Genomic DNA, 26,509 nt, shown 5'->3' with positions numbered 1-26,509 from the left:
AATATTTTTAAGTCGTCATAGTGCGTTTAAATTGGTTGAATGAATTAGTTAAATTTTAGATTTTGAACGAAGTGATAAATGTATTGATTTTACAACGATGGGTGTTTTTTTTTTGTGTCTGTGTACAGCATAATTTATGGAAATAATGATTCAATTTCACACTTCGGGGGTTGTTTCTGATGTCACAGTGAATATCCTTAGCGCATTATAGAAGTCAAAAGTAAATATTTTCTAACAGTTTCCAAAAATTTTTAGAAAAACAAAAAATAATTGACGGAAAAACTCGGTTATATGGTTGTGACTAAAAAACTAATCACTGTAAATACTTGGAATTTTCACTAAATGTTTATATTAGAGTTATCTATATACAGTTAAATTTTCAAAATATTTTGACTTTTTTGAGCTATTTATATAGGGTGTCCCAGCAGAAGCGCATATTTAAAGGATGCCGGGATTTTTTTGTTTCTGAGTTAGCTGCATTATTCCAATGTTTTTCCTATTTTATAACATCTCCCATATATCCCTATATATACAACTGATATTTTTGATTTTTTTAAGTTTTTTTTTTTTTTTTGAAGTGTCGATAAAAAAAATTTGGGTGCTAAAAAACTTGTACATTTAATACAAGGTTCTTTATGAGGTGTTCTAATTTGTAGTTGAAAAAAATCAAAAATAGTTAATCACATTTTTTTTTTTTTTTTATAAACGTTTACATTTTTACGAAATATGTCAAAATCGCTAAAATTGACAAGTAATTTTGTAGTTGAAAAGTCATACACTTTTTTTTTGTATTTATATGTAAGGTTAAAAAATAAATTAAATTAAATAACTAAATTTTGCTTATTTCAATGCTAGCTATTTATAGGCATTTGAAATATTTGTTTTGGTTTATTTTTATTTTTATAAATATCAAAAATAATTGTTTGGCTGAGTCATAATAGTACTTGAAAATTTATTACAAAGTTCCTCATAAGTTAGTCTTAAAGTGATTAAAAAAATATATAAATACATAGGCACAATTCTTATTTTGTTCGCGTTTGAAGTTCAAATATTGACAAAAATTCGTCAACATCATGAATATTTGTAAATTATTTTGTAGTTAAAATTTATAAAACAATTTGTATAAGTAGCTAAGAGTTGAAAATTTAATAGCTGCCTTACAATAATTATAAAATAACTTACATTTTGGTGTATTCAGGCTATTAAAACATAAACCAACTTTTTTATCCGCTACTGGAAAATATATCTTATAGGCTGACAAATTATCTCAGTTCAGAATCGTTTTTCGTAAACAATGATACCTATCATTGGATTCAAAACACACGGTACCTAATGTACAGCAAAGCGTTAGCCACTTGACCACACTTTTTATTTAAATAAGTATTTAAAATTTTTTTATTCATTTGTATAATGAATTCATAATAATTTTTGATCATGCTTTTTTGCTTTTTTTAAAACAATCGTGTATTTTTTTAGTTGCTTATTAAGCTTTAAAATCCGAATCCTATCAATAACTAATAAATAATGATTTGATAGTAGAAACTAGAAACATACGTAGTATTAATAAAATAGTAGAAAATAATTCAAACCATGTTTTTGAAATTAAACAAAAAGTATTTAAAAAAATTAATTTGTATAACAGGAATCATTATAATTTATAATATAACTTCCATGTGTATCAATTCCAAATTCATTTTAGATTCTAAGCAGAGTGATAATTGTATTTGTATTATCATTTTCTATGTACCTGCAGTGGTGTGTTATTTAAAAAAAAAAATTGATTTAGTTTCTTTATAAATTTTTTGTACAGTCAATATTTTTTTAGATTCTGAAGTGATGAATGTATTGATTTTACAATGGTGTGTGTTTTTTTTTTGTTTTTGTGTCTGTGTACAGCATAACTAGTCGAAATAATGCTCCAATTTCAAACTATGGGGGTGGTTTCCGATGTAAAAGTGAATATCCTTGGTGCATTATAGAGGTAAAAAGTTAACATTTTCCAACAGTTTTCAAAAAAATCGAGAAAAACAAAAAAAAAAATGACGGAAAAACAGCAATTTTTACGCAAAACCAGTTTTCGACCAAATCGATTTTTTTTTATGGTTGTAATTCCAAAACTAATCACTGAAAATACTTGAAATTTTCACCAAATGTTAATGTCAGTAGTATCTGTATATAGTTAAATTTTCAAAAAATTTTGACTTTTTTTGAGTTATTTATAGACCACTGACATTTTCGATTTTTTTGAGAAATTTTTTTTTAAGTGTCGATAAAAAATTTTTGGATGACCAAAAAGTTTTGAAAATTTAATACAAGGTTCCTTATGAGTTGTTTTTATTGTAGCTAAAAAAAATTAAAAATCGTTAGTCACAATTTTTTTTTATAAGAGTTTATATTTCAAATTTTTACGAAATCTGTCGAAAACGCGAAAATTTGCAAGTAATTTTGAAGTTGATAAATCATAAAATTTTTTTCTTTTATAACTAAGTTTTGAAAATTCGGTACAAGGTTCTCCATACATTTTTCTTCAAATATCTGTAAAAAAAACTCTACCGGATTCAGACAAAAAATTTTTATGAGTGTTTGAAATTTAAATTTTTACAAAACCGCGCTAAATAACGGTTTAGCCTCAAACGATTTTTGATATTTGTTATAATTCAAAAAGTATAAGTCGTAGATACTTGAAAATTTTACCAGTTATTTAGATTGGCATTTTATTTACTTGATTTTAATTTTCAAAATATTTTGAGTTTTTTTGAGCTATTTATAGACAACTGAAATTTTTAATTTTTCTGAAAATTTTTTTTTGAAGGGTCGATAAAATTTTTTTGGCAATATCAAAATACTTGAAAATGTTATACAAAGTTCCACATATGTTATTCTTATAGTGATTAAAAAATTTAAAGAATACATAGGCACAATTTTTTTTTATTAGCATTTGAAGTTCAAATATTGACAAAAATTCGTCAAAACCATGAATATTTGCAAATTATTTGAAGTTGAAAAATCATAAAATTTTTTGTGTTTATAACTAAGGATTAAAAATACAACACTAAGTTTTCCATAAGTTTACCTTCAAGTATCTATAGAGAAAACTCGAAACATCATTATAGGAAAAATTTTAAGTGCGTTTGAATTTTAAATTTTAACGAAATCGCGTAACGATAACGATTTATCCTCAAACGATTTTAAATATTTGTTATTATTCAAAAAGTATAAGTCGTAGATACTTGAAAATTTTACCAGTTATTAAGATTAGCGTTTTCTTTACGTGATTTAATTTTCAAAATATTTTGACTTTTTTTGAGCTATTTATAGACAACTGAAATTTTCAATTTTTCTGAAAATTGTTTTTTTATGTGTCGGTAAAATCTTTTTGGCCCTATCAAAATACTTGAAAATGTAATGCAAAGTTCCTCATAAGTTATTATTATAGTGATTAAAAAATTATAAGAATACATAGGCACAATTTTTTTTTATTAGCATTTGAAGTTCAAATATTAACAAAAATTCGTCAAAACCATGAATATTTGCAAATTATTTTGTAGGTATATTTCATAAAAATTTTTTATAAGTAGTTAAGAGTTGAAAATTTAATACAAGGTTTTTCATAAGTTTAACTTACAATTATTATAAAAGAACTTAAATTTTGGTGTATTCAGGCCATTAAAACATAAACCACCTTTTTCACCAACCACTAGAAATTATATCCTAGGCTGACAAATCATCTTCGTTCAGAATCGTTTTTCGTATACAATGATAACTATCATTGGATTCAAATTTAACACTCCTATAATATATAATAATGATCCATACGGCACCTAATGTACAGCAGAGCGGTACTCACTTGCCCGCTTTTTTTTTCTTTTGAAACTAAAAAAACCAGATGAAAGTAATATTTTGTGAGAAAACCCTGTCTATTATAGTGACCTACTATATAGCAAAGCGTGACTCAATTGACCACTCATTTTTTTGTTGATATTCCTGGTTAATTTGAAAAATATTAGAAATTTTTAAAGATTTCTATAAATAATAAAATAAGTCCAATTTGTTATGTAATATCATCTTTATTGTTGAAAATAGAATAATTTTTTTTAGACAAGTTAAAGCATTAGTTTTAAACAATTTAAACACGCGGTCCTTTCGATGTCGCCCGCAATGAATTTCTTTCTTCAACAATTTTGATTTTGAATTTGTTTATTTTAGATTTAGTATTAAAATGAGTAAAGTTAAAGTGCCCGCTTATCTTTGACGTAAATATATATGGTCCATTGGTAATTTGAGTTTGAGACCAGTGTTTAGGTTATACACTATACATACACAAATAAAACAGACATAATTGTAAAATTAATACATCATCTCGCATACCTCAAGAGTTTAAAATTATAAAAGTACCTATTTTAAAATTTTGAGAACCTAATGTAATAGATAATTAAAATTAAAAAAAAAAAAATGTGTTAATTATATTTTTATTACCTGAAAAGTTTTTGATAGCCCCTCGGGAATTCTAAAATAAACCGATCTCACACCATATTATGTGGAAGGTTAACGGCCTAACAACACAACCTACTCTAAATTCGATTAGTAACCTATTCGCGTTCTACTCTATAAAACTGATGTAATTGACAAATTAATGAATGTAAAACTACTAAATTATATAGCTACTGATCGCTACGATGAGCCCCTAAATTTAATACATCCATTATAGTGACTTACTATACAACAGAGCGTTACTCACTTGACCACTCTTTTTATTGGTTGTTATCATCTGGAAATGTTTGCATAGTTTTAAAACTGACATCAGAAGATGTAATTCCGATAATTTGGTACATTACACATTTACATTTAAAAGGTACTTTATATTATATTTAAATTAAAACTGTTATAGGATATGATACATTTTTTTTTATCAATTTAAAAACAAAATATTGAAATGGATAGACGTATGATAACTCATTAGAATATAGCAAAATGTTTAATTAGTCTAAAAGTCATTGTACATTAATTGAACTTAGCTAAGACTTTTTCATCACAGTTTAATATGTATTCTTCATTTATTTAATTTTTAATTAGCTTATTGATTTAAATTCAAACTGATATAGGATATAATCTATTTTCTTCAATCAGTTTAAGACGTTTATTGAAATGTATGGTAACTAATTAGAATGAAGCAAAATTTTTGTATAATATTTGTAAAAAAAAATAAGTAAAATATAACATAAACAATTTAAAAACATTGAGTAGGAAAAGTATTTTTGCATTTGGCAAATAGACGAGTTACATCCTGTATAAAATATACACCCGAGAGTATAGGATAACAGTATGTTTGCAACGTACGATCAATTTGCGACGCAGGTGACTGTATACATAAATATATATATATGATAGAAGTATAGTATAACGATAACGACCTCGCTGGTCAGGAATACATATATACATTATATTATTATGTAGTGGAATTATCGTTTTGAACAAAAGAAGAATAACGACGATTTTATGATTATGAAAATGATACGTTCAGAAAAAAAATATACTTGAATATGATATAAGGTATACTTAATAGTTAATATTTAATATCTGTCGATAATAATATGATTAAAATAAATACTATTGAACTGTAAAAATCGCAATCGACAATAATTGTAAGAAAAGTTTTTAAATTGTAGGTGTCAATTTTAATATTTTATCTTACGAAATAGGGTAAAAAATGATCATTGGTACTTGGTAGTGCTTGAATTTGTGGGTGGTAGGGTAAACGGAACTATTCTATTTTTTTTTTATATATTAATATTACATTTTGAGAACACACCTATCAAACTCCCCTTTTTTACAAAAAAATTTTTATTTTAATATATATATTATTTCTGAAATTTTGATTTTGAAAAATTGAATTGAATAAAATAGTGCAATTTATTTATATTAAATTACCTTTATTTTACCATAAAAGAGTGAAAAATAATTAATGATAGAATTTAAATTAATTACAATTATAAGTATAAATATAAATATAAATTAATATTCAACTAATTAATTTAAATATAAATAAATAGTTATTGACAAAAAAAATTATTTTAATCGTTTATAAGTATAGATGTTATTACTGACATAGTAGCAGGGTCTTATATATTTTAATAATTTTTGGATAATTACCTAATAGTTTAGCGCGTGAGAGTCTTCGCCCCCCAAACACTTAGGCTGAGTTCTAGGAAACTCTATTTTTTTCAAGTTTAACAGCCGCCGTTTTTTATTTTTATAATTTGAGCACGGATCATTAACAAAACTATATAATCTCAAAATTCTGATGAAAGAACGGTTTATGTTTTAATAAAAAAATGAATCTAAGCAAACCTGTTAAGTTTTACATGTTCATATTTTATCATCTCTCTCTTAACGAACAAAAATTTAAAAATAAATATAATAAATGAACTATGATATAGGTTGACAGAATAAATAAAATATTTGTTTTCACTGGTAATTATTTTATTTAATACACTTCTCTCAATAACGTACTCATAATATTGACAAATCCTAATGTGACAAACGTGCACACATCCGTATTGCTGTAGATTTTATCAAAAGATTTCCAAGCAAGTCGTTAAGACTGCAGAAAAACATATTTAGAGGGGTCAGGGGTTGGTTAAGGAGCTAAATGTTATCATCTTTTGTAATATCTCGTTGCAGCACTAATGCATTACGACCGCTAGTGCGACGCAGAATGCAACAGACGATACCCCGCCCAAAAAAAAAAACCAAAGAATAATATAATATTATCTACTCGTGTGCTCTGTAAATTTTAGACGTGCATGCGCAAAATAATGTTATGTAGGTATGAGGCGACTATTTATCGATTTTGTTTTGGCGGCGCATCGGCGGCATCGGAGGCGGTGGCGGCGGCGGCGACGGCGCGCGCTCGAGTAACCAAGGTCACGAGAGAACACCCGCCAGCGGCCCCGGATATTTAACTACAAGTCTGTTATATTTGGACGGACATTGTCGAGCGTATCGTCGTCGCAACTGCACGCGCACTATATAAAAAACGAATCGTTTGTACATCGTATCGCAATATATTATTATTATAAATTGTACTCGCACGGCTAACCAAATTCACATCCAACATGTTTAACTTAGGAGGAGGTGAGTGTATACATTTTAAATTTTTTTAAATGTTCTCATTTTAATGATATTATTTTGTCGATTTATTTATTTATACGTGATCGGTACATATTTTATAATATATTATACAGTATTCCATACTCGTTTCGACCGAAAATCACGAAATTGGTCCGAATCCATAAGTCGGGAATAGTAACGTTTTTTTATATGATTTTATATCAATTTACCTCCCATCACACGGTGACAGAATCTTGATAAATTTATAATTCGCGGCAATAGTAACATCACTAACATCATAAAACTATAAACGTATCTTATTTATTTCGTCTCTTCGACCGAGCGTCGTGCGAATCATCATCATCGTGATCTCGTCGAAAACCGGTCAAACCGAACGAGACGGTAAACTACAATATTAGTGCGGTTTTATTATAATTGTTTATGCGTATATTAGAAACCACATAACAAAGGATCACAATTCGCATAATAACTAATAATACGTATGTTCGAATACTCCGAGCATTGCGAAATTTGTGTCTTTTAACCGAAAATATGGCTCCTTTTAACAAATTAACAGAATAAACAGTTTTTTTTTTAATTAACAGATTTTTCCAAATTCTTTATTTTTTCTTGTATAATTCTTTATGCGTAAGCCCACGAGGGTACGTGTATTTTTATAATTTAAAATTATATTAAATCCGAAGATTGTAAAAAAAAAAAAGGATAAATTGGCTTCGTGATAGAAACATATATTAATATTCAAATTTGACGTCATTTAGTTGGCCGTATTAATAGATGAGACGTATAAATATATGTGTACATAATATTGTATACAATAATATATAATATGTGCACATACGAAATTATCGTGTTATAATAGCATTGCCATTTATCATGTATCACGGCTAAAGTGTATAATATATATATTAATTGTAGGAGTAGGCTTTTCAAATTACATTTCATGCTTAATGTAGTAACATCTTCGTGTAAACGGCCTTGTCGTTGGTAGTGTTGGTGTTGTTAATGCTTCAACAGGAAATTAACTTTTTATATTAGAATTATTATTATTCGTCCTCGCAATCGACTAGAATGTGTGTGATTACATTTTGCAGACATTTGTGGGAAAAATAATATTCAATTTGATTTAAATAATACGATGGTCTAAATAAACTCTAAACTCTTAGGTGTAGCTGGCGTTCGCGAATAAAACAATTAACGTTTTTTTATAGTAGAATCCGAAATAACGACTTTGTTAAAACAGGTTTTTTAGCATCAAACGCATATTTTCATAATATTGTACTATGATATGAAGTAGATGAATTCAGCTGAAATAGATGATTATTACATAGTCATTCTTTATACTACTTTTATGTTTATATAAATTGTAAGCACACTTCACACAGTAACAAACTTAATATTATTAAAAAAAAACTCCATGAACTCTTTTGAAAGAAAAACAACGAACAGTATTATACGACTGAAGAATAAGTACTTACTCCTACTTATGCTTAAGGAAGTTCCTACACCTAATGACAGTACTCTGGTAAGAAAGATTGTTTTATGTAGGTGTCTTTGGACCATTGGATTGTTTTAAATTATATTTTTTTATTTTAAAAGTAGTAATTATTTATGCATTAACGTTAAAGAGGACTCTGGTACCTATATATTGGTAACAAACTAACAAAAAATAGTTCAAACATGTATTTCATCTTCGTTTTAGTTAATTATTGTAGTGAAGTATAAAATATGAAATGTTTTTGTGAAATATAATATTCATGTAGGTAATATATAATTCAGGATGTTGTCTAGGTATCTGATTTCGAAACTTTAAGTAATTGCGAAACATGGCTGTTTACAAACAAACTACGTTTAAACGTTTCATTATAATTAAAATCCTCATCAAACTATTGAATCTATCAAACTTATTGATGTTTTTATTTTATAGCAATGAAAAATATTACAGCAAAAGCTGAAGAATTAGTAGAAGAAAAGAAACATGCTGCAACTTCACTTCTTGAAAAACAAGTATGTTAATATTATAATGGTTAACTAGAAGTACAAGTTAATTAAATTGTCATTTCATTCAAACATTGATATATATAATTTAGTCTATACAGTGGATTTTTCTCATTTTTTGTATAGTTTAATATTCACACATTTTAATCATTATAAGGAGGTAGCATATTATAAAGATATTATTTTTTTTATAATCAAAAACTTCCAGATGAATTATCATCGATAATTTTTCGTTGGATACTTGGATATATCAAACAAAACTTAAAAAAAAATAACAACTGCAGCATTAATATCAAATAATTAAGTGCTTAGGTATTTAATATTTGTAGTTATTTCATTTGTGTAATCTAAATACTCGACTAAAATATATATTTTATTTGTAACAAATAGTGCCATTAAAATTCTAATATTTATACTATTTGTTTGCCTTTGGATAATAGAATTCAGTTTATGAAGTAAATCTGTAAATATTTTTCAAAAAATATTTATTAAATCAATACTAATTCGAATTTATCTCTTCTTAGTTTTTGAAAATTAATATTTAATATGTTCATAGAAATTTACAATTAGATCTATAATTTATTTCTTGTGCAAACCATAGTATTTCAGAAATATAGAATAAATTGTATTTTATGACCTTGTATGCGATAAAGTTAATATTATGTGGTATAAATCTTAGTTGAGAAAAACAAAAAAGTTTAAATTAAAATGAGATAATAATACATCATAAAAACTGTCAAGTTATAATATGTTATAATACATCTTATCCAAAATATTTGTTGAATTTGCATAACAACTTTTGTTAAATTTCATATGATTAACTATATAAAAATCTTGTATTTTCGTGGGATAAACTTCATTGTTATGGGCACTTAAAATAATATCAATACTTATTATACCTATGTATTTTTTAATCATGTAGTTATCTTTATATTTTTAAGAACCAACATTAATTCATCTAATAATTCATTTTAATCTACAAATTTAAATTAAAAAAATAATTTATCACTACGAGTCTATTTAGTTAATTTGACAGTGATTCATAAGTTATACGATCTTATTTTAAATTTTATACTAAGATCATATAAATTCTATTATTTTATACTATAAAACAATAGAATTTATAAATATTTTACAAATTTTTGAATCATCCTGCTGCGATAGAAAAAAAGTACAATTGAGCAATAATTTCAAAATTCAAAATCGATTTCACATAATCGTATTTTATCACGAGTGAAAAATTGGTATTGTGAATTCAGTTAAATTTGGAGCCTGAGGTATCATTTTTGTGTATACCTCTTCTTTCCTTTGTACTTAACTACAATATGTATATGTAACTTCTAAGTAAACGAATTATGTTAACATAATATACACTACATATACATTTATCATGTAAAGATTGTGTAGTATTTATATTCAAATTGGTTTTTTTTGCTTCCAACAAAATAGTTTAGTTTAATTTTTTAGTCCTAAAAAAGTATAACCTGAATCTATAGTTAAAATCATAGAAGAATATTATTGATAACGTTCTTTATTCAGAATTTTTAAAGTCTTGGTTATAAGTTCGAAAATTGTTGTGTAAACATTTACAAACAAAACATATTATTTATTTAGATACCTTTGTTGGCTTTAATACAAATTCATGATATTAAATATCGATAAAACAAAGTAAATCTCTACGTATAAGGTATAATTATACGTACACTATAAAACATTATTTTTATCTTAGATTATTTTGTTGAAATTCATATTATTTAATATTAGCATGAAATGTTTGATGTTGGAAGCATCAGAATCAATTAATTTGTAAGATAAATAAAAACGATCGATTCTATCGTGGTGGCTTTTGTCATAACAATACATTTCATTAACATTTTTATACTTGTTTTACGATTTAATATGTATATAAATATATTTTATATTTACATTATTAAATATTACTATATTAGACTTTGATAAATGATCATTTTGTATAAACTATATCAAATACATGAATAAATAATTATATTAATAGTAAAATTATTATTATTTAATTTTATCATTATATTGTAAAATATTGCTGTTTACAAAAAATGCTATGACGAAGTGATAAAAAATGCATACATATATCATACACACTTGCGTTGACTATGAAATCCTTAGGTCAAAGAAACCGGTGAGTTCTTATCTCACACACTCAACGAAGCAGAAGGCAAAGCTGTGAACGCCGCAGAGGAGGCGAAAAAAGCAGCTGTGGACGGATTTGACCAGGAGGTCGAAAAACTCGCCGATAGTGCTTTACAGGAGGTATTAGACGGGGCTTTATGGTATATTGCTAGCTGAACCTAAAATAGCTTATGGTGGAAACAACTTTTTTATTGCATCCGGAGCTTATAAACGTAACATCCATATTTATTTCGCATATTATTTCGACTATTATAATGCACGATTATTTTAATTTCAACATTTTATACATTTTTATAAACTTGAACCGTATCGTATGGCTTTTTCTGTAATTATTATAAATTTTTTGTAGAATTCTAAGCACAATATTGGTGGTGGTGGTTTATTAGGTGGAATTAAGAATTCAATTGGTCATGTTGCTAGTCATATAGAGGTCAGTATAATATAAAAAAGCATTTAATGAAATTGTATACGAGTTTTTACGAAGATACCGAACAAATATGTTTTAAAAGTTAAAACCAAAGTACGATTGAAGTGATTTTTTTATACTGCAGGTAGAATTTTTTTATTATTATTTTACTATATAAAAAAAATATTACAAGCAATTTATTGTTTAAGTTTGATTAGTGATTATATTGATACAGTATTATAATATTATATTAGAAAATACTAAATAGTAATATTTAATTAAGATAACATCTTATTAGTAATTTCCTTATAATTTTATAAGTATTTTATATGGATATTAGTTAGTCTTTAGAAAACTTTAATGATGAATATTTTAGTTTTGTTAGTAAAAAAAGCATATTTTAATATTGTTTAATTTGATAAAATTGTAGATTTATCATTATAAATTTAGTTATTATTTAGATACATGCATTGGTATTAGTTGTTCTCAACCTTTGTTTATTAGCGACCTAAGATATTTACCCAATTTTTTATGTGACATTTTTATAAATAGCGTTTATCAACGTTTTAATTTTTTGTCGACTGATTAAACATTATTGGTGACCCAAATTTGGATCGCGGCTCTATGGTTGAGAACCGCTGCTATAGAAAACATTAACGTAAACTGTATGCTCGTACAGTTGTACCTACTTATTATTTTATTATGAGTGTTAATTTAACATTTTTTTTTTTTTTTTTTTTTTTATTGAAATTATTGAACTTTATTATCATAAGCATTTACAGTTATTGTATATTTGTATAATATCATCGATTTAGTTACTTGTTTTACTAGTTAAAAGTTTAAAATTTATTATATTTTTAAAATAATTATTTTATGGTTTAATTGCGAACGCAACGTCAAAATTTTAATATGTTTACACTACATAGTATTATATTACGTGTATAATTTTACATTGTATAATGTTATAGTCTGGTGGTAATCATGCGGGCCTTGATTTGGGTTCGCTGATCGGAAATACGGTCAAAAACGCCATAGCAACACCAAAATCTGTAAGAAATTTTACAGTGTTGTGTGTTTAAAATTTTAACGTATTGTTAACATGTTTGTCGGTGTCTAAAAGTATAAAACTCGCATATAACAATAATACAATAATCTATACCTATACTTATAATTAATAGCCAAGTTAAATATTTTAATTGCAACCTTGCTTGTGTGCACGTGTGTTTGAATTCGTGTAATATTTTAGCATAATGTCGAGGGTTCGGTGCACGGGGTACAGAGCAAAATAGAAGGCGCAGCAAGTGCGGTGACCCATAAAATAGACGATTCAGTTGTCGGTAAGGTAGCGCATTCGGTAGGAGATAAAGCTCACGAAGTAACTAATAAAGTCCACGAAGCGGCCGTCGGTGGTGTGACTGGTGCAATGAACGATGTCCGCGGTAAAGTGCAAGGAGTCGCCAATTCGGTGAAAGGAGTCGCCAATATGGTGCAAAGCACTACCAGCGGAATGGTGAGTACAGCACAAGGGATGGTTAACACACTTGGCGTTGTAGCCGGAGGGATGACCGGCATGGTGGGTAGTATGACCAGCGGTGTAAACGGCATGTTAAACGGAAGTCTCGCCGCTTCAAGGATGGCCATTTTGTTAGCAACCAAGGTTATACCAGTCGCTACGACCGTTCTCAACAAGACGACAAAAGTCACGGGAGTGATATTCGGCACAGTGGTACCCAAGGTATAAGTTAATGACCAACCTCTCCTTTCACCGAAACACACCCTCTGACAAAAACAATGTACATAATTTTGAAGAAAACACGGTCCGAGGAGACAGTGTCGAAACAAAAACAATTTTTCATCATGATTTTCATTTACAAGTAGGTACCTATCTATCGGATATTTTGATATAAAGCTGCGCCATTAAATTAATGGGATCAATCGCTTTCGATGACTTAAGATTTTTACTCGATTCCGGTAGGTTACGTTTGATTTTTTTCGTCAGAATCAGGTCAAATATAAGGCCATAACAAAGTTTATTTCATATCTATCACAGTTTTAACGATTTATACAACACATGGATTATTAATATGACGTTCATCGTTCTTATTGTACAGTTTTTTTAAATATATCGATGGTTCATAATATCATAACTAATTTAAACCTGATCAAATAATATTCGTAATAGTAAAACATAATTTAAAAAAAAAAACAAATTCGAACAACTCTGGTGTTAGAATAAAAAAAAATCATCTTTATTTCTATTCAATTTAGTTTGTTGACGGAAAAAAATCAGTTATTCCTTTTTATAGGAATAGAATTTCGGTTTAGTCCTGATTTCAGATGAACTATTAAATTTTTTAAAACTACCCGAGTTTTGACTGCGAATTGAATAATCGAAATTCCTCGGACCAATATCTACACAATACAGGGAAGTTATATATAGTCGCTATAATATATATATGAGTGAAAGAGTTTACGACACTTGAAGTTAAAGATATTGAAATTATTGAGAATTGAAGATCAAATTGATGCATACCTCTTAATATTTTAATATTGTATGTGGAATGGGGATGGAAACGTAAGTAAGTAGGTACAGAGAATTGCCCTGCAAAAACAACACATAGGTACATTAACACGCATTAACACACCATTGTCCCGAATAACATGCACTTTGCTTTGTAGATTGTTTGTTTAAATGTTTGTTATTTTTTAGTTTGTTGATCGGGTCTCTAACTGTGTAATACAATAAGCACATTAACACGGTATGGATTTGAAATCGATAATGGTTGAATCTATAATATGTAACCGAACTGCCAAGAACGATACATTTTATTGTTTTTATTATCTGTATAATCTCTAAAATATAATATCTTACGCCTAAAAAATAAAAAATTTTCCTATAATATTATGGAAACTAGCTTATTATTATAATTGCTAATACTTATAATTTTTTAGGTCCAAACCTATAAAGATGATATAAATGTGTAGCACCATTTTATTTGTTTATTTGTTGTTTTTTTTTTTGTTTTAATATTACTTGCTATATATTGTTATTTATATATTTAAATAAATGTACGTTTTATATAAATCAGTGATGACTGATAACAGTTTTAAATGTCTACAGATACATTACATATATCATTATTATCACACTGAAAATTATTTTTCTCAGAAATTCATTAGTTTAATAAAATAGCGAAAGTCGGGATACTTATAAGTAATATCGCAATAATGATATATATTATAACAATTATTCTATTGATTTCAAAATCTTATCCGAGTTTAATTGATTTATTTGTTAATAATATTTCTCTGACGGCCTGTTATAAACAAAGTGTCTAAAACATAGATAATCACTATTATAATACAGGCCAACAGTTGATTAATAGCTTTATTATTATTTCATTAGTCATTACTCATGATATTATGTGAACATAAATTATCTATATGCCATCGGTTGGTTTGTTGAAAACTGAAAATCTAGATGCCAAATAAAACAATTTTATGATTAAAATAGAAAAAAGAAAACCAGAATAATATTAAAACTCTAAAACGGTAAATTTAAAATTAATTAAAATATAATATTATAACAAAAAAAAATATATATATATATTGATAATATAGGCCTAACTTACAGGGTGTTTTACCAAGCACACTCACTTTTTTTGTCTTATCCTTTAGTAATGCGTTTATTCAAATTTTAATTGTTGTAATTTTTTAGTCTATATATACAAAGACCAAATTTTCAGGGATATAAATTTTTATACCATTTAAACAATGTTGGTAAAAACTTATCATGTGAAAATATGGCATTTTTGTATTTTTATACTTAAAACATTCAAGAACTATAATTTGATTTAATTTATTATTAATGGAAAATATGAGGAGGTAAGCTAACCTAGAGATATCATCTTGTATAATAATATATAATAAAAAATATTACATAAATCCACAATCATGCCACTATAGTTAATTAATAATAATAATAATATATTACTAATTATTATCCCTCGAAAACTAAACACAATAATACCGTTCGATATTATCTTTTGTTATTTAATTTAAAGGCTTTAGTGTTTGGAGCGTCAAATATGGACAGCTAAAAAGGGTACATTTTGGTTGATATGAAAAGAACAGGGCATAATTATTTCGAGATTCTAAAATAGTACGTCTGAAATAAAATAACAGTAAGTAGCTCCTGGTTAATATTATGTTTTGTAGAACAATATAATAAAAGTAATAATAATAACAATAATGGTATAAAAAAATAATTTTCAAGACGCGATAGTCGTGCTGGTATAACACCGTGTGTTCCCTATTCTTTAAATCGCGTGGAATTTTATATTTAAACAATACAATCGTGACGTATGATCGATCACGGAATGTGGGTTAGACGTACGAACTAACGCTATATCATTATTATATATAGTGTTTTGTTTTTTTTCGTTATGCATTATTTCCCGGGTTCCAAGGTTATTATTATGGTGATTCGTTCATTTAAATGACCACTGAATCGCGTGATGGTGTGCATTTATTTAATATTATTCAAACTGGAATTCGGTCATTTATATTATTATCGATGTAGTGTAATTTTAATTATTTACAGTCGGGTGAAATGAATATCTACATACCGCGAGTATAATATTTAAACAAATATGTGCAACTACTGATAATAACAAATATTTCAAAACTTTTATATTGCCTTCGGTGGAGTGTTTCCTTTAACATACCTAATAAAGTTATATCCACGACAAATAATAACATAATAAAATTGTTCTCTTTTAGTCATATTATTGTATAATATGCACTTATTTAGATTATCAATTATCGTAACGAATCCATTAATGTGCATCAGTTTTTATGCGTTCAAATTAATTAATGTACGATCAGTACGGATGCAATTATTAGTGATTTATAGTTAAACTATTTATATCAGAGTTAATGCTTTTACTTGTAGTTAATACTTAAGCGTTAAAAAATACCTATCTTACACATAATATGATTTTAATACTAATAATAATAAATTAAAGACAATACAATATAATAGGTAGGTGTTATATAAAAAAAAAATAACCATAAAACAATAACCAAATGTGTCAATACGAATTATGTATACTTAGAAAAATGGTATCAATCATTATTGCGTTCATACATGGGCCATGTTTAATCTTTAATAATCTGGCATTCGAAAAAAAATCCCTCTCAAAAGTGAGTCATTGAAATTAAAATTGCATTAAACTATATATTATTATCATCTCTTTATGCCAATATTAATAAAACATTAAATGTCAGATTATACTAACACTATAATAGGTACTAAAATAAATATATAATATATAGACATTATTTAATGATTGATGAAATATTTAAACATTAATTAATGAAATTTACTTTATAAATAATACGTAAATGGTTACTGCCAGACTTATAGATTATGTTTCATTAATCGTATAATTGCAAATACCGAAAGACATTTTGACCTTTGTTTAAAATTGAAGGAGACCTTTAAATCGTTTATTTCACCTTTTATTAAATATCAATAATGCGTTTGAAAACGCTTAAACTATATTAAATTATCTTAACAATTAAGAGGTTAAAATTGAACATTAAAGACTTAATCGTTACAAATCATAGATTCATGCATTATTATTATAATTGTTGCACGCTTTTATGATGTTGCATGCAAACGGTGATGGGTAATTTATCGAGTGTTATTATAGTATAATATATTATTATAGTAAAAATTACACAAAACGACACTCGAACTGCACCAACTGTATACACATATAGGATAATTTTTACTCATGCATTCGCATTTATATATATATATATATGTGTGTGTGTGTTACGTGGTAATAAAATATCACTTGATTATTTCAGTTTTAAGCTCGAATCGAATCATAAGTATAAATACAATTATTATTTTGTTCTATTTGTTTCTGGTGACATAATTAAGAATAATATTTTCATATAGATGTGGAAAATCGCAGAATAGTCGTATGCACGGAAGTGCTATATTATCACGATTTTTAACTAAACAGTGATTTTTTTACTCTGCAGAATAATAACACAATACTGTGTATTGCTGACTGCAATACTGTGGTATTTTTTGAAATAATCAAATGTATACATTTTATTATTTATATCGTGTCCCACGTTAAATACATCGAATATATCTTTAGATACGTCGCAAATCAAATATAACGCACCTACGATCGAGTCGTTTCAAAAACAGATACCGATAATAGAATAGTACGTTATAGATCCCAATCTAATAGAAATAAATAAATAATAGCAATGTAGAAATAAGACGGAATAAAAATATACTAAGCTGCGTAAAAATCTAATTCGCATACTACCGTCGCGTACCTTCGTTTATGGTATACCTATGTATACGCCTCCTACTCGAATGTTTACGAGCGTGAGTGAAGTGTCGCGTAATTATGCAATATTATGTTTTTTTGTATAGTGAGGGGTCAAGGGGGCCTCCTCCACCCACGAATTTTACTTCTTCCTATAATGCGGACATATGAATACATATAAACTACTATAATACAGTGTGATCCGTTTAATAATATAAAACACTCATTATTTTATAAAACACTTAAGAGTTTTTGAAATTATTTCTTTAAGCTAATTTTAAGCCGTTTTATAATATAATTATCGAGAAAAAAATGATATTTTTATCGTCGTCATTTGTTAAGTTTTTATACTCTTTCAAATGGCAACATATATTTTTTATTTTTTATTCCAAAGCAAAATATTACTTGGAGTATTTCGAACTATAAAAATACAATTTCGACGAGTGGTTTATTAGTTGTTAGTATTCAAAGTTGAAATGAGCGAAGTAGGGGTCCTACATTTTGTGGGATACCGCTGTACGCCACTTCATTCTGCTCATTATAGGTTCAAAAGTTTAAATACATCGTATAAATCATACACTACCTACTCTAATATCGATTTTTATTCATCAATAAACGAAAATATACATTATCAATAAATTTTCAAAAAACGATGAAACATACTATGTATATACATTTTTTCTAAAAACATCGTTGTTTTTTTGACTATTTAAACTTATATACATACATAACATTTCCAAAAATTTTAAATAGTGTTTGAAATAAATAACTGCTGTAGTCTTACGTTAAATGGATCACCCGGTATAGTAATAATTGGTATGCCGAACATTAGCCGTGACCTTGTAAGGAACTAACGTTTTATATTTAGTGTTGAGACAATTCGTTTTGTCTTCCCCTCCTCGCCATAAACGTATATATTAGGTATTATATAACATGTTTTATAGGTAGTGAAAAATCCAAATTGCGCCGTTGCCGGGGGGAGTCTCCATAATGTTATATTCGGTCCGACGTACATCACTTGGCGTCGTGGCTGTTAAATGACTATCGTGTAGGTATACAATGAACTCGGCGATTTTTTTTCAAACAAATTGAATTCAATTTGTCAAAAGCGCCCACGAGTTTCGTGTTTTCCTACTGCGTGTACTGAGGAACGCGTCGCCATACGAAATTATATACCTTGTAGCGTTTGCGTTGATAAAAACATATTACTATATGAATCTAACCTCTCCCGGTCACTCTGATGCGGATAGGAGTGTAAAACATTTCGGTGTGTCGTGTCATTACTGTGACCTACGACGGATGACCAAATCGCCAATCGCGTGGTTTCGTACGTTATATATACGATTCGTATCAAAAAGTGCATTTCCGCATAGTGTATAAAAGCCGTATTCGATGTATTTAATATTGTGTTAACGTTACACGTATAGGTACACACACATATATATATATACCTATACATAGATATTACAAAAATCGGATATACCGATGATCCGCACCCGTAATTAGTATCAAAAATTTTTTTTTTTTTTGAACATTTTCCCCGCTCGTACTTTTCACCGCATGTTTGTTTCGCTTCGAACCGACACAGTGTGACAACCTCTATACGGTTTTTTAAGTCTGTAAAAGCGGTTTTGCTTTTATACGCAAACCGTCACACAACGGAGACAGATCGGAATGACGACGCGTCGGTCAACGTTAGTGCAGTTCGCGATGTCGTCGTGCAGCTCCTCACCCCATCCCCCTGCCCCGCCAAAGTCACTGCTGTGAAACCTCTGATATACCGGACACTCTCTAGGTTGCGCCGAAATGTTGACCGCTAATCGGAGATGTCCGCTATAAAGGACGATAGGTTTCACCGTATCCTATTTTAGCATATTATAATATATTATCAATTACACTATTCCACCTGTGTTATAATAAACGAGCGCTGCGCGTGTATTATATATACACTTTGCCGGACCCTCCGAAATATTTACAATTTTGGACCGATATATTAGGGAACACCCGCCGCACCGGCGCCCGCCCCCGCCGTAGCCGCCCCGGAACAACAGTCGACCGTCAACCAAGTGGCGGCCGAGGCCAAGACGCTGGTGGACAAGACCACTGCCGAACTGAAACCGGCCCTGGACCAAGCGGTGCACGACAAGATCAACCCGTTGGCGCAGGACCTGGCCAAGAAGCTGCAGCCGATCACCGGCGACGTGTCCGCGCACGTCAACACTGCGCTGGCCGAGGGCGTCAAGCAGCTGAACCCGATCGTCGACGACGTGTCCGCCAAAGCCAAAGGGTTCGTCGACGACGCCGCCAAACAGGTACGGTTAGCGCCTGCCCGCCCGCCGACGATACTTATAAATTAATAACCCGTGTAGAAAGTCGAGGAATCGATTTTTTTTTATACACGAGATAATAACGGTATATAGGTAACCCCCGTGAATTATTTGTTCCATATCCACCCTCAAAAACCCCGACCCCCCCGCCGAAAAGGTCACCGAGGTCCGAATCCCATATTATATTGTTATATGACATGATATAATATTATGATATTATAACAACAGGTAGGTGTGTCTTGTGCGTGTAAAACGTATAGGAAAAACAGACGCAAACGTTTTATACCGTCGTAGCTGTTACGTATATGATATTATGTATTATTTTATGTGCGTACAATATCATGTCTACGGCCTGTTCACATTGATTGTCGTTAATATTATAATATTTAATATCATTTAACGGCTCCGAATAAAGACGAGGTGAGACTATACTTATATTGTATTGCTATATGGTTTTCTGATTTTATGACGTAGTATAGTATATATACACCACACACGAATGCGATTACGACTATTGCGGTCATTTTTGTTTTTTCATATTTTTTATTTTATTTTCATATTTCCATCACACGCCACACCCGGTTGTTTTAGTAGTTATTGTCATGTAGCTTTGTATAGACGCGTATTATGTCTATAGTATTAAAATTCATAATTTTATAAACATGTGTTATAACATGTATTATAATATTATGTACATGGTTATATCACTTGTATCGCGTTAAATAATTGAGTGTTTCTCAACCCCTCCGAAACGATTAGGTAAATACACCGGATTTTTTACACCACCAAAAATTACAGTTGAATTCGATTGACGTGTACGACACTGTACGTATACAAGTTTGTTCGTGACATCGAAATTAAATTTTACTTACTCGCGAAGTATTTTTTACTTACACTTCAAGTTTTGACATAAAAAAATTTTTATGGACAAAACAAGTAAATATAGCTATCGAAAAAATCGTTATGGTGCAGGGTTGAGAAACGCTAAATATACATTATACATGGTTTAATTACAGCTGAAAGGACTGACGTGATGTTAATTAACTGACTATAGGTTTATATCGAATATATACGTATAGTTAGTATATCAATTATACATGTGTCAGCTATTTCTTTTACGCCCTGTATATATTGGATGATTATTTTATCGAAAAACACTCTTCATTTCAAAAACTATAAACGATTTTAAAAATATCGATATATTTTCAATTTTTCAAACATTTACTTTGTGCCAAGACGACATCCGAGTATTTTTCGGAATAGGTACCTACTCATTCGATGCATAACAATTTTTGAATTAATATAGTTTATGTGTTATAAGTATTTATAACTACATAGATATTCATCTGAAGTTTAACTTTAAATAACAATTATTTTACTTTGAAATGTGAAATAAAAATTTTTGCTGTTATTTAAAAAATTAAAAAGTAAAAAATAATTACATTTTAGGCACAAAATATAATTAGTTATAAAAATGTTGTCTAATAACGACTTAAACGTATATATACCATGTATAACTATAGGGAATATTCATAAATATATATTATATTATATTTTATGTTATATTTCAAAAGATCAATGTGTGTTTTGAGTTAAATATTAATCATCTGTATATACATACCAGCCGTCACTCACTAAAATTATCATTTATCATTTTACGGACCATCTGAACACCGCCTGCGTTTATAAAAGGGCGATCTTTCGATCACAGAACATTCCCGCTCGGTATCGTGCAACTCATAACCCAACCCGACGAACTTAGATGGAAGTACGAACTTATTTTGTACAATCGTCGGGTTAGGTCGAGTGCATTCTGCAAACATCCTGCGGGTACACACTATTATAATATATACATTTTAATCGTATATTTCCGACGTTCGTTTCCCACAAAATATGTGTGTATATAATGTATATACATATAGTACTTATAATATTATGATACTGTGTACTTACGGGATTCAATTGATCGAGACGTTATATATTATTATTAATCGTACCTTTTGTTTTTGTTCGCGTTCTTTCGCACTTTCGCAGGTGAGCACTGTGGTGGACGACAAGCTCAAGGAGGCTGACCAGTTAATGAGCGAGAAACGTGAGGCTCTCGGGGAACCGGCCAAGAGCATGTTGTCCAAGGCCAAGGGATTGTTCGGCTGTAAGTTAGGTTGCTGTACTATCATGTAGGAAAAAAAAAATCCCACACAAAACCCGTGTACGCACAGACTACACACACTGTTGATGTATATTATTGCCAGTAAGAATAATCTTTATCGGTTGAAAGTTTTTTTATTTTATTTTATTATTTTATTTATTTTTTTTTTGATTTTTTGATTTTTGATTTTTCACTCATAATCGGAACGATTGCGGATGACGCGTATTATAAAACGCATGCCATGCGTGGATTTTGTATGGTGGCAGTGTATAGTAGTATTTTATAATATATGTAACGCAATCACATTTTTAATCATGTCCGAAAAGTATTTATTTGTATAAGCATACAATAACAGTAACAAAAGTACATACGCATATTGCAGTGTTAATAGTATAATAGTTTGCCGTTTTATAATGTGTTTTATATATTATATAAAAAAAATAACCAATTTTCACCGCCCAAACGATTTTCGCCGTTTTAAACGATCCACGTTAACTTATTGCTGTAAAATTGTATGTTATTACGACCTAAAAAGATGCGGGTACACATTTGCTATAACATGTATACAATTAGCCGTATGACACGTTTAGACTAAAATACACATTTCGACCATCCTTGTAAATCAATAATTTAAATATGTTTTAATGACGACCTAATTCAACACCACTGCTAGACTGCAGGTATAAGTACCTAATACTTTGAGAAAAAGTATTCAGGAAGGATTACTAGTATTCTGGAATTTTCGTTTTAATTTCCCTGTTTTTTTAGTGCACGAGCGAATGTACCTACATCCCGTGGTAGTTTTTAATTTTTACTGCATTAAATTCACATATTTATTGGAACCATTATTAAACCGTCGTTTTACTGAATACCATGATGTTATAATTTAATAATATGCGAACCGTTTAACACAAAAAAATCAGTTTGGGCGATAGTTCAGTTTTTATATCAAAGATTAAACCATTCTCCACTAACCACAGTTATATATATAATTATTTAGATATTATTATTTGTAGTATTTATACACATAAATATGAAAATATAATTGTAAACAATAGATGAAATCATACAAATTCCTTATATATATATACACTTAATATGCTAAATATTTTTCATAACAAACATATTATACACGTTTCATGAAGTCTCATTAATTTATTCATTATACACCGGAGTAGATAGAAATTAAATCATTATGTTTTACATAGTATTAAGAGGTACCTATCTTATTATTTTTTGTTTTTTATTTTTTCTATTAATTCTTGGCTAACACAATTAACATAATATAACGTCTTCATAAACAATATACATCATAACACATAACAGTGCATACACAAAAGTTAACAAGGTGATTCTTTTGTAAAATGTTAACATTCATTTTTTCAAAAATTATTAAAGCATTTAAAAATATTTTCGCACGAAAATTTGGAGTCATAATAAAATAACTGAAAAAAAAACATTCATTTATTTTTATTTTTATTACTTGTAATTATCATTTTCATGTTTTCATTTTAATTATTTCAACGACAGCATAGTGCCATAGTATTTTTAGATTTCATGTCTTGCAAAAATTTTCTTTAACTATCAATACATAAAAAAATATCAAAGGTGTTTTCTAAATTAGTAGGAAAATTAATAGTTTGCAAGTTAAAACTACTTAGAGATTTGATCAATATTTTGTAAAGATACATCGTGCCACTCTATTTTGTTCATCAACACTTTAAACACCTATAACAATTAAAAACTCGATCAAAATTCAATTGTACACATTGAAATCCTTATAAAAAATATTCTGCTCCAGAATATGAAATCATCAATGTTTAATTATGTTGTCATTAAAATTAGTAAAAAAAAACGTAAAAAATGCGTTGTTTAAAAAAAAACGATTTCAAATTATCTAGCATAATTTTTAAAGTCAAAACTTGTTAGAATCACTTTGCATACTTATTTTCCACCTTTATACCTAACACTACATCATACTCATTTATTGTACATAACAATATAATACTTAATTAATAATAAATATTAATATTTTATCAACATATTTATGTTATTTCATCAGAGTTAAAATAACATATTATATTGTTAATGGACATATCAAAATATCTAACTATCTCTATAAGCTAATTTAACCATACTATCTTTGGTTTTTGTTTTTTTTTCTGTTTTCAGGAATCAATCAACTACTAATCACTACATCTTAAATGCGTAATATAGTGGGAGTAGCGAGTTGGCTATAAAACTGCTATAGCGTACTAACTGCTAATTCATTTTAATTTTACTCATTTTTCATGATACATTATATTCCACATGTTTTACTTATGATAAAAAGAAGCATTACCATTAAGTGCACAAATGTATAATGAAATAATTGTATTTTTTTTCCTCAAATTTATGTTTATCGGATATTGTAGTCATTTTAAGGTGCACTCGTAATTTTCAATATTTATTTTTTTATAAATACACGCGATTTATTTTATAACATTATTACCTACTATTATTATATACGTTTTACTATTAATTTGTTTTTGTTTTTACGCATCCCTATACATGTATATTTATACCTCTAGTCATTCACCGTGGAATACATTCATAAAACAATTTAAATAACCAATTGGTACCCTATTATATAAATTATATAATGATCTATACCGCTCTCACGGATAAATAACGATGACAATGTACCGAAACATAAATATTGTAATAATTCATAATATAATATTGTAATGTATTCAACTAACGGTCAAGTACACTGATAATATTCATAAATTATTATATGATATTATATTATAATCATTATCGTCCACAGATATTATATTGTTGTGATATTTTTGTTCACCTAAAAATCATTATTTGGTATAATATACGTTTAACACGCTTGCTATTTTTTACATGATGTCATTGGTTTTTTTTTTTTATTATCGTCGAAAACCGATGATATTGGGTACCTGTAATCCGTTAAAAGCTGTGGCGTTTTTATAGGAGAAAAGGATGTATAGGTTTCCATTCTGTCGAAGGGGCTTATAATATTTCTTTATTTCTTGAACACATGATTCTTGATAATATATCTTCTTCTTTTTAACACTTGGTATTGGTATATCGAGATAAACTAATAAAACATGTCAATAACAAAACATTTAATAATTAAAAACTGTTATATACATCAAATAATTTCAGAGTCTATTATTGTCGAAAATACTTTAAAAGTTTAAAAGTTTCAATAGATGCCTTATTTTATCGGTTCGTATAATGTAAACGGTTTTTACTATTGTATTAAGTGATATTTATATAATTATCGATATTTAGAATCATTAATTATTTTTTAATACTCTTATTTTGTAGACGCTTCTAAGATTACTACTTATATAATTACATCTCCCTCACACACACAAAACATAAAAAATATATATAAATTCGCCACTCTGGTAATTAATAATCTATTAAAACAGTGCTCTATAGTAAGTGCGCATGTCGAATTGCGGTGGTAATGGTATTATTGTAGTTAGACGTTTTTAACGATATTTTGCATCATATTATAAAAATGCAATTGATATGATACAAACTTTTTGCTCTTTGTTTTTAATTTAAATTTGTTTTTTTTTTTTTTAGTGCGATAAACAGATTGGGAATCCACGATCGATAGACGTTCATAAATAAATCGGGGTCATTATTTTTATATATACTACTTAAGTGTCAATTTCTTTTAAAAACATATATTCATTTTATATTGTAATACAATTTAGATACTTACCTATACAATTAATTATACTTATAATAATATTATACCTTTTTGTTAATTTATACTGGTACCTATGTTTAGTATTTATTATTATAGTGTATACTTTTAAAAACGAAACAAATTGAACAATGCGCAACTGGGACTATTTTTAAATATAAAAATGAATAATAATATTATAGAATAACAATAATATAATTGAACATACTATTATACAAATCTTTTAAATTCAACTTCGTT

The 26,509-nt window shown here is 28.1% G+C and overlaps 1 protein-coding gene across 7 annotated transcripts; it reads left to right on the top strand.

Annotated features, from left to right (window-relative positions):
- Positions 1-6,924: 6,924 nt before the first annotated feature.
- LOC114133147 (perilipin-4-like) lies at positions 6,925-26,316 on the top strand. 7 transcript variants are annotated; one of them, XR_007605318.1, is made up of 8 exons: positions 6,945-7,134; positions 9,056-9,135; positions 11,269-11,412; positions 11,642-11,722; positions 12,945-13,208; positions 20,055-20,369; positions 22,419-22,635; positions 26,143-26,316. XR_007605318.1 is itself a non-coding variant. In XM_027980326.2 (8 exons), the coding sequence occupies exons 1-8, from the start codon at positions 7,116-7,118 to the stop codon at positions 26,148-26,150; spliced, it is 1,029 nt and encodes a 342-aa protein (XP_027836127.1). In that variant the 5' UTR covers positions 6,949-7,115; the 3' UTR covers positions 26,151-26,316. The 7 variants fall into 7 exon arrangements, 3 of the variants coding, with proteins under 3 accessions (XP_027836130.1, XP_027836127.1, XP_027836128.1); XR_007605319.1 differs by lacking the exon at positions 26,143-26,316 and adding an exon at positions 24,706-25,424; XM_027980326.2 differs by having other exon boundaries at positions 6,949-7,134; positions 22,419-22,536.
- The last annotated feature ends 193 nt before the right edge of the window (positions 26,317-26,509 follow it).

Source organism: Aphis gossypii, chromosome 3, assembly GCF_020184175.1.
Source record: "Aphis gossypii isolate Hap1 chromosome 3, ASM2018417v2, whole genome shotgun sequence".
NCBI classification, from domain to species: domain Eukaryota; kingdom Metazoa; phylum Arthropoda; class Insecta; order Hemiptera; family Aphididae; genus Aphis; species Aphis gossypii.
The sequence above is the reverse complement of the archived record's forward strand: the minus strand, read 5'-3'. Positions and strand labels throughout refer to the sequence as shown.